Source organism: Lactuca virosa, chromosome 6 (assembly GCF_052849685.1).
Source record: "Lactuca virosa cultivar CGN04683 chromosome 6, Lactuca_virosa_CGN04683_v6, whole genome shotgun sequence".
NCBI classification, from domain to species: domain Eukaryota; kingdom Viridiplantae; phylum Streptophyta; class Magnoliopsida; order Asterales; family Asteraceae; genus Lactuca; species Lactuca virosa.
In genome coordinates, this window is record NC_136431.1 from 133,207,901 (window position 1) to 133,218,424 (window position 10,524).

General features: G+C 35.9%; 1 protein-coding gene across 1 annotated transcript; it reads left to right on the plus strand.

Annotated features, from left to right (window-relative positions):
- The first annotated feature begins 3,771 nt into the window (after positions 1-3,771).
- On the plus strand, positions 3,772-5,320 carry LOC145122710 (acid phosphatase 1-like). Its single transcript, XM_079058277.1, has 3 exons — positions 3,772-4,234; positions 4,318-4,527; positions 4,838-5,320. The coding sequence occupies exons 1-3, from the start codon at positions 3,852-3,854 to the stop codon at positions 5,013-5,015; spliced, it is 771 nt and encodes a 256-aa protein (XP_078914403.1). The 5' UTR covers positions 3,772-3,851; the 3' UTR covers positions 5,016-5,320.
- Positions 5,321-10,524: the final 5,204 nt, after the last annotated feature.

Genomic DNA, 10,524 nt, shown 5'->3' on the forward strand with positions numbered 1-10,524 from the left:
ACTTAAAGTTTGCTGATGTTCACAACTTGGCTGTTTTCCTGGTCGATCCACCTGCAAATCACAATGATTTCAAGTCCATGGTTCATGGCTTGAAGAAGTGCTGCCTTGTTCATGCTCTCACTTCCAGCCCTGTCATTTATCAAAGCTTAATCAAGGATTTCTGGAGCACTGCTGCGGTACAAAGGGGTGAAAATGATTCTGTATCCTTAGAGGCTACTGTCAAAGGAAAGAAGATTTTGGTGACGGAACAGATCATTCAAGAGGTTCTGCAAATTGATGATCAGCCAGGTTTTCCGACTGAGATTTCAATGGATCAAACTGAAGCTATCCTTGAACAAATGGGATATGAAGGAGTGTTTCCTCCAACCATCAAAAAGCTGTTACCACCCTACTGGAGGTTTCTATCTCACGTGTTCGTGAGTTGTATTTCTGGTAGGAGATCTGGGGCTGATGAAATTTCCTTGCTGAACACGTGTGCAATTGCAGCTCTTGCTATGGGTCTTGAATTCAACTTTTCGAAATTCATTCTGAATGAAATGGTTGGGAATGTTGAAGGAAAGTATAAGGAGAAGTTTCTCATGTACCCAAGATTCCTGCAACTAATCTTAAACTTCAAACACCCAGAAATTGAGAAAAACAGAGAAACCCTTGATGTGAAATCCCTTGGCTCAAACACGTTTGGACTTATGAAACTGAACAGAAAAGGGAAGTTTATGTTTAAGGGCTTGTTTCCATTGGTAAAGTTCGGAATGTTTGCTGAAGTTGGTAATGAATCAGCAACCGAAAGCTCTTCAGATCATGTGGAGATGGAAGATGATGTGATCTCTGTTTCTGAAAGAGAAGAAGAGCCAGTTGCTCCTGTCGCCATAGTTTCCGAAGAGCATGTTCAGGTAGATGATGATGATGATGATGCGAATGATGATGTTGAGGAAAGTGATGTTAAGAAAGGATTAATGGAGAACATTGTAGAGGGAGATTATGATAAAGACACAAGTTTAGGTGGTGAATTATCTGGATTTAATGATGATGACTTTCCATTCAACTTTGAGCATGATGAGTACAACCCAACAACTGAAGATCTTGATTCTTTCTTCAACTTTGTCCATGAAGTTGCTCAACCGGCAACAGAGAAAGGGGGAGTTAGTGACGTTCAAGAAGCATTGCCTCATTCTTCTTCAAATCAGATGGCCGACACCTCAATTTATATGGAGGCAGCATCAAGGATTCCTCCCCTTCATGTTGCTATTCCATCTTCTTTACCAACTGAGAGTGATCTTGTGATGTCGTTTGCCTCTCAGCCTCCACTGAAAAGGAGGTGAGCTGACCCGAGACCGGGAGTGTATGTTGGAAATCAAGAACCACCAATGCAACCACCTACCACAACTACTACACCAATCGTTCTGACCCAAGAAGGTCCAAGCACAACGTTTGAGTCTAGGAGCTCTTCAGTTCCTGGAGGTTCTTCCCCCACAAGGCCTGCGCACAACATCGCCTCTGAGAGGCTTGCAAAGGTCTTGGCAGAACAAGAAACAAGAGGCCTTCCTCCTCGCGGAAAAGGCATCTCAATTGAGGAAGGCAACGAAGGGGGGGTGGACCCATCTGTTCAAGAGCTGAAGGAAGAAATGGGTGTGCTAAATCAGAGAATCATTGAGAGAGATATTTTAATTGACAACCTCAAAACTGAAGTCTCTAAGCTTAAAGTAGATAATTCTCTGAAGACCACCCAGATCTATGATTTACAGACACACCTATGAGCTCTGACTGCCTGTTACTTCAACCTCAAGGATAAACTGGCTGTGGAATTTAGTGACAAATTCAAATCTTCTGTCGGAGAACCAGGCAGAGATGACCTTGCCCAAGCTTCACAACAAGGACCCCCTGTTGATCCTCCCGCTGTCAGAACAACCCACATTGTTGATCGATTTGAACGTGAGCCACTTCCAGCTCCACACTCAGTTGCTTTGAAGCGAGCTAAACAAGCTTCATCTTCTAAGAAACAAATGTGGATGTTCAAAAGGAGTTCCGATCAGAACATTCACGGAGACCAACCCCGACTCACTGTTACTGAGCTCAAGAAGAAAAAATTTGGTACTAAGTACGGTGATCGGTCAGGAATTGTATCGTGGGGCTTTCATGACCGATTGAAACTGTGGCTTGTGAAGCGTAAAAGTTCAAATGTGGAATATTACAAGGACAAACATGACTTCTATTCATGGACAAGGGTTGATCTGTCTGTGCTTGCTAATGCTCCCTTTGCTAATCCCTCCAATGATCCACAAGCAACAGATTTCAAGCATTTTCTGGACGAGCAAGTGAAGAAGGGCTTTACTGATATGAAGACTGTTGAGTCTTTCATCAAGAGCTTCCCGCATGTTATGGATCCAAAGACTAATGAGCCTTTTCAGACGGTGAGGTGGCCTCCCACTAAGCAACTGAAACAAATTCCTGTTGTGCATAACTTCCAGGATGGTTCATTAAAGAGTATGCTTTACTGGGTTTATGATGAAACCACAGCTTCCGCTGTCATCAGATTCCCAGAAGGTGTATTTCGACTATTTGACAAGAAAGATATGCTTCAATTTGGAAAATGGGATATACATTATCTGGCTCAACATCAAATCCAGGTTGCTGAAGATATTTTTGAAGCCGCCGCTAAAAAGTATACTGCTATGGTTGCTGAGATTATTGAGAAGCAGATGTGGCTTGGGTCAAAGGGGAGGTCTGATGTGCTCATCATTGAGAAGGACTGAATCAATGCTAGCCCCAAACCAAGGGGGATCAATGCTAGCCCCAAACCAAGGGGGAGATTGATAGGTCAAATTTATGTGGTTTGGGCTAGGTCACTTATGTATAAGTCTTGGCAGGGTTTGGTTCTATTAATTTTGTATGTTCACGGTTGTGTAGGTGTTCACGGCCGTGAACCTGGTTTACGGTTGGTCTGTTTCTATATATAGCAGTTTGTCAGGTCTGTCAGAGGTGACGTATTATTAGTGTTTACGGACAACTGTGTAACTCAAGGTGTACTGGACGTTTTTGTGAATGAACGTGTGCACTGCTTGATCATCTTCTTCTTGTTCTACTTAATCTTGTTATTGTTTGTTTTGATCACTGGTTTGGATCTAAGAATCAGGACCTTACAGAAATGGTTGATTACCGATATGAAGATTCAAAGGTTTCTTTTGGATGGTTATAATGAATAAAAAACTAAAATATTAACCATAAATAAAGTTTAAATTGTTATATATTACATGTTAGCATGTTGGATACATGGCCCGATGACATGGCAACAATGAGAAAAATAGTCATATATGGATAAAAAAAAAAGGTAAAATATTTGTTTTTTCTACAATATATCCTTCAATTAATGGTTTATATGAATCATCCAGCCAGTCTGTTTTGATCCATCAAACCGTTGTGTTTTACTAGTCTTAAAGGACAATATTTAAGAAAGGTCTTTGTTGCATTCATATGGCCTTTTCCAAAATTTAATGAAAATGTCAATTTGGTGAGCTGGGAAGCCTTTTACACGGTGTTATATAGGATTTATGGTAGGCACGATGTTTGAAAATGGCTTTTTATATAGTCGTTGCTTAGTGTATAGATAAGTTCCAAATTATTATACATACCGTTGAAAAAAATCTTAATGATATGTGGCCAGCTGGCCACATACAATATTATTTGTGCATTGTATATTTGCACATTGCGATTTACAACTATTTTGATGTTTGGAACAATATAAGAGGTACCCATGTGGTGACAAATTCTTATAAAATAATCGTTTATGCCTATTTAAATTGCGTTCACTCTCAGTTACGCACATCTCCATCTCTAAATCATCATAGAGAACAAAAATGGCAAAATGTTCTGTTCTTTTCGTGGCAACAATGTGCCTTGCTAGTCTCTTAGTAGCATCTGCAGATTGGAATATTTTGAATCAGAAAACCAAATCCGGCCTCAAAATCTCTCTAAGAAACTACTGCGAGAGTTGGAGAATAAATGTTGAGTTAAACAACATTCGTGAATTTTCAGTAGTTCCATCTGAGTGTACAGATTACATTGGAAAGTACATGAGTGGGGCTCAGTTCAAGGCCGACTCTGAGGCTACGATAGAAGAATGCACACTCTACCTCAATACCCATTGTGAAATAAAGAAAGATGGCAAGGATGCTTGGATATTTGACATTGATGACACTCTTTTGTCAACTGTGCCTTTCTACAAGAAACATGGAAACGGGTAAGTGTTAAATCTTGTTACTATTAACAAATCTTGCAGCTTGGCATACAATTATGGTTTTTTTTTTTTCTTTTATATATTAGGGGGGAGAAGTTGAATGCCACAGATCTTGAAGGATGGATGGCTCAAGGCAAGGCTACGGCGATTGATTATAGTTGGAACTTTTTTAATGATATTAAGAGAAGAGGAATGCAAATCATTTTGATTTCTTCAAGGAAAGAGTATCTTAGAGATGCTACTATTGACAACCTTGTTGATGCTGGTTTCCATGGTTGGAAGAGTCTTTACCTAAGGTATGCAATGCGTTCTTTTCCTTTTTCTTTTGTAATATGGGAGTTTCAACTCCAATATGTATGGGGACATTGGTTGCGGGCCATTGTGGGTTTTTATTTGGATCTCCTTATGGCAATGGCTTTTTAATTTTTATACCAACCATCTGGTGTGGACTACTATAGGAACAATGAGTCCTTTCTCCCCTACAGGAAGGGGCAGAACATTTAATTTGCTTCTAGGATGATATACTTTGCTTAGAAGTTGTTGGAAGAATATAACATGTTTTTGAAAAGATGCTGACTTTATATTTTGTTTTATTGAATTAATTAGGGGTGCAGAAGACGAATGTAAGAAGGTTGAGGAATTCAAGGGCGGTGTAAGGAAAGAGTTGGTGAAAAATGGTTACCGTATATGGGGGATATTGGGAGACCAGTGGAGCAGTATCAAAGGAGTAGAAACCGGTAGAAGGCCCTTCAAGCTCCCCAATTCTCTTTACTATGTTTCTTGAAATCAAATCAAATGCCTCCTGCAACATGCAATTTTCAGTTCATTTTTCTCACATCTTACCATTTTCAAAAGTGAAATAGTGTCGTCTTCATTCCAAAATGGGTCTTGTTTGTATTGTCATGTAAATAAAGCTAAATGCTTTTTTTTTTTTTTTTTTTTTTTTGTGTGGATCTCCATTTATTTTTTTAACCAACCCTCTTTGTGATATTTCGAGCGAAAATGTCTTTATTAGACGTGATAAAATGGAAGGCTGGATAACGAGTTAAATTGGGTACCAGTTGGATTGACTAGAACCACTTTTATCTAGTGTTATTCTGTCTCTAATGAATTATTAAAATAACGTGTACCTTAATCCATCTTTCATATAGAGGAAAGGTCATCCTTTTTTTTTTTTTTTTTTTGTAATTTTGCTAGCCTCTCAAGTAGAGAAAATAAAACAATATAAAAAAAATAGAGAAGAAATGATGACTGTTATCTTTTGTTTTAGATCAAAGAATCTTTTGACTTTCTACTTCTAGAGTTGTAATATGGTTTCGTGGTTTGGTGTCATTTACAATCTTATATGCTAAGGATGGATGATCTCAATTGTTTGGTGTCATTTACAATCTTATAAGACCATGACAATCATAACTAAAATCCATTCGAGTATTTGTTGATCTCAATTGTTTATAAAAATATGGCGGCTTACATGCTATAGCTCAAATGTTGATCTCAAATTCGAGTATATGATGATCTCAAATGCTTATCTGCTACCACAAAAAACACAGATTTCCAAGAGCATCATGTTCATTACCACATTAAATAAAGCCCAAGTGTTAATGTAAAAATTAACAACCGAAAGCAAATAATGATTTCTTTTGGAACCGGCGATAATTTATAAAAGGCTACAGCCATCAAGAAACAGGCTGGGAAAAAAACAATTACAAAATATCAAAGGATGAACAAAGCCAAACCTGCCACTTATAATTTTCAAATTTACCCTTATGTTTCAACCATGATTCCGCTTGGATACATTCTTATTACATTATGGAATTAAGTGCAAGAAATAGCACCATATAACTACAACATTGTACTTTAATATATTTAGTTTTTGCAAATTATAGTCATATAATCTATAATTTCAAAAAATTAGAAAAAAATTGTCCAAGATTTCAGGGGTCAATTTCGTCCTTTTTCCCCAATAAACCTTGATATTCCTGCTCAAGCTTTATGACCAACTCAGGTATGTTCATGTGATTCAATGCTTCCCTATAATTTTCATTTGTAAGACATATATGTATTCATTACTATTATCAATTGAACAAATGCATACGTTAGTATATCAATAACCAAATAACAGAACTCTATAGCATAATTGTAATCTGGAACAAATTTTTTGCCAATAAAGACAGAAAAAAAAAGAAAAAAAAACATTTATTTGGGATGGAAAGAATGTTTGGTCACATTTACATTCCACGAGAGGTTGTAGATTAATTTTTATCCTTGTCATACCTCAAGTAAACACCTTCCTGGTTTATCTTATACTATATTATAAAACATATTAGTCATATCTTGAATTTTAAGAGGTATAAGATACAAAACTTTTTGTACAAATCAATTATATATAAATAAATCATTAATATTTGTAAAAATTTGAAGGCTTGAATTAAGGAAGGTTATTAAAAAAAATTAATTTTGAGCAAAATGACAATATAAATATAAAGTCTAAACATACATATTTTATTTAAAAATGGTAATTTTTTATTAAATAATAACTAATAATAAAATCTAATAATTATTTCCCAATAAAAAAACTATTTTCCAAAAGAGCTATTTATCATCGCCGTTTTGGGCAGACACATATCTAGTTTTAGTAAAGAAAAACTTGATAAAACAGATAAAGAATGAGATATAACTAATTAACCTACTTGATGTCTACTTGCTTTAGAACATTGAAAAACTTTCATATGTAATATTTTTTTCTTTTTGGAAACAGCCAACCATATATTAAAAAGAAAAAACTCTAGTAAGAAGCTAGAGAACAAAACAAAAAATTACAAATTGTGTAAAGGGAATTGCATCCCGCAATTCCAAAGAAAAACATTTTTTTTTCTAAATCTATTACTAACCCAAAGAAAAGAAAATCTCTAATAACATTGAAAATAGTATATTTTCTCATCTTTCCCGCCTTCAAAAACTTGATCATTCTGATACCTCTAAAGGTACCATAACGTGGTGCAACACACCGCATCAATAACACCCCTCTTTTTTTGCGGTTCCACGTAAGCTATCTAATCGATCGAATAATTGCATAAGAGTGAAACAGAGTAATTTGAACATATCTAACAATCTAACATGCATTCCAAGTTCTAGCCGCAACCTCACATCTGACAAAAAGATGAGCAGTTAATCCAACTGCTCGACATCCAAGCTACGAATCGGGCACAACGTACAAGGCATATCAATTCCACGAGCTTCAAGATTATATCGAGTCGACAATCTATTTAACAGAGTTCTCCACACTAGAATGTTGACGTTCCGTGGAATATACCTATTCCATCTAGTCGAGATATCAACACTTGGCAAAATCTTTTTATCAATCCATCTTCTAGTAGACGAGATAGAAAAATCTCCATCGTCTCTTCTACTCCAAACATATCTATCCACCTTATCATTGAATTCTACATCCAAAATAGTATTATTCAAATCATTTAACTAAGAAGTATCCTCTTCTCCACGAACATCACGACGCCACACCACTCCATCCTAGACTCGACTTTCTTTCAGAAATTAAGCAATTTGGATTCACTTCTAGACGAAAAGACGACGTAAGCGAGAAGATAATTTCCGATTCTCAATCCAAACATCATTCTAGAAACGAGTAGCAGCCCCATTTCCAACTTTTCTCATTGCCACCGAATGCGGCAAAATGTCTTTATCATCAAGACGAGAAAAATAAGCAAGGATTTTGGCCGAAGGACCTTGCCCTCGGTTTTATCTAGACTCGGAATCGAGACCCCCATTATCACCATAAATCGCTTAAATTACTTTAATCCAAAGTAAGTCATGAGAATACAAAAAAGTCATTTCCATTTTTGGACTAAGGGGAAACTAAATGCAGGCAAACTCCCAAATATTTAAGGCTCCTTGAGACAAATCGCCAAGAACCAAATCCCATTTCACCCATGGAATTTTTCATAGGTTATCATCTCCACCCCAAAAAAAACTTAGCCCGACAAGATTCCAAATAGTTAGCAACTATGATCGGCATAAAAAAAGTGACATATAATAAATTCCAACTGCATCCAAAATTGACTTTAGTAACACTGTCCAATTGAAAGAGTAGCAATCTTCCATGGTGACATCTTGCTCTTAACTTTTTTGATAATAGGTTTCCAACAAACAATATTATTCATATTTTGACCTACCAGAAGATCCAGATAAATAAAAAGACACTTTTCTGGTTTACACCGTACAATCTGAGGAAAATCCACTACCTCCTCCCACCTAACTCAAATGCTAAAGATGTGTGATTTTTGTAAACTTATTTTCAACCCAAAAACAAGATAAAATCATTGAAGGATATTCACCATATTAATCATATTACTTCTATCCCAATCATCAAGAATTATGATGTCATCAACATAAAAATGAGAAATATTGAAATTGCTTGTACCAATATTAACCCCTTGAAACAAACTTTCTCCAATTGCATCTTCTATAACAACATGCAATCCGTCCATTACCAAAATAAAAAGAAAATGAGAAATATGATCTCCTAGCCTTTGACCTATTTGAAGAGAGAACACAGTAGAAGGGCTTCCATTTAACATCACTGAATCTCTCGTCGAAATCAAACATGAATGTATCCAAGAAAGCCATTTGTTGGCAAACTTCATAAATTGAATGACCATTTCCAAATAATCCCAACTAACTGAATCATTTGGCCAAATCAATTTTAAAAATCATCATTTTTTTTCTTTTTCTTTTATGTCATTCGATAATTTCATTCACCATTAAACGTCGTCTGTTCACTACTAACCACATCACCAACCACCTTTGCTAGAAGAATTACAAGAATTTTGATAATGATTTTATACTGAATATCGATAAGAATTATAGGACGAAAGTCAGTAATTATCATCGAGCTAGACACCTTTGGAATGATCATAATGAAAGACACGTTACATCCCGAGGGAATTCTCGATTTCTGAAGAACATCCTTCACGAAGTAAAGAATATCATTCTTGAGAAATTCCCAATATTTTTTCATAAAAGAAAAAGTAAATCAATCCATTCCCGAAGCTTTGTCACTACCACACTCCTAGAGAGCCTTATTCACTTCTTCCATCATAACCGGCTTCTCAAACTCAATAGACGCAGACGAGTGACCTCTCTAAACCATGAGCTCCTATACCGGAACCACATCTATATTATTAAATTGTTGATTATAATGTTCACAAAATTCCTTTTTAACACGATAAGCTTTTGTAATCCATTAACCCTACAGCTTGACACCCTTCACAATAAGTTGTCTTTTTTTTTCTTAAGAGCTCCACGATAATACTTGGAATTCTCATCCGCTTCTACATCCCATTGATTTTATCCTTTTGAGAAATATTCATCCATTCTTTTTCTCCGAAGATAATAAAGTAGCTCCAACATTACTTCTTTCTTCCAAAATTGTAGCCGAACCAATAGCATTATCGATGATTTTATCAAGCTCCTGTAACCGATTTACTCAAACATTCTTTGAATCTGCACATTTTTCTTTTTCCAGTCCCCATCGATTTTTAATCGCATCCTTAAGATTTTTGAGCTTATTTTTAAAAGTTATAGTGGCATCAACCTTATTTTCCACTTATGCATCGATCCAAGAAGAATGAGCCAAATTTTCAAAACCATCTTCACACATCCAAAATTTAAAAATTTTGAATGACCTCTGACCATAGTCTACACACGAATCCGACAATAAAATAGGTATGTGGCCTGAGATAGTCAAATCAAGAGCGGTTGCAGAAAGATTAATAAATGAGATACTATGTCATGAGATACTAAAAACAATCGAGTTTGTTTAGCTTAAATCCATTTGCACCAACTCTGCTACTCTAGTAAAGGCATATCCACCCATATTTACTTCAATCTAATCGTTATCAACAATGAAGTTATTGAAAATTTCAACAACCGTAGTTGAAAAGATGGTTCCCAATCTTTCATTGTAACGCCCGTGTTTCTCGCTAGTCATTAATAAGATGCTGAAATTGTAATGGTCAACAATTGTAACCTTTATACGATATAAATAAAGAAAATTAGTTGAGTATTATGTGTTCTATGTGTAGTTATATGTAGTATATGTGCTTAAAGCAATATAATAAAATATGAATAAAATACGCGTCTTAAATAAAATAATAATTAGGTCGAGTAACCTTGATGAAAGTTGAAATAGTCGTGATGAGGATTTTGGGGATATAGGAACACTCATATCGGGCTTAGAATGAAGAAATTGTGACACGTCGAAGTTTCACGTTTGA

Coding starts and splice junctions, on each gene's coding strand:
- LOC145122710 (XM_079058277.1), top strand. CDS start 3,852: ATGGCAAAATGTTCTGTTCTTTTCGTGGCAACAATGTGCCTTGCTAGT. Junction 4,235..4,317: donor TACAAGAAACATGGAAACGG/GTAAGTGTTAAA, acceptor TTTATATATTAG/GGGGGAGAAGTTGAATGCCA. Junction 4,528..4,837: donor TGGAAGAGTCTTTACCTAAG/GTATGCAATGCG, acceptor TGAATTAATTAG/GGGTGCAGAAGACGAATGTA.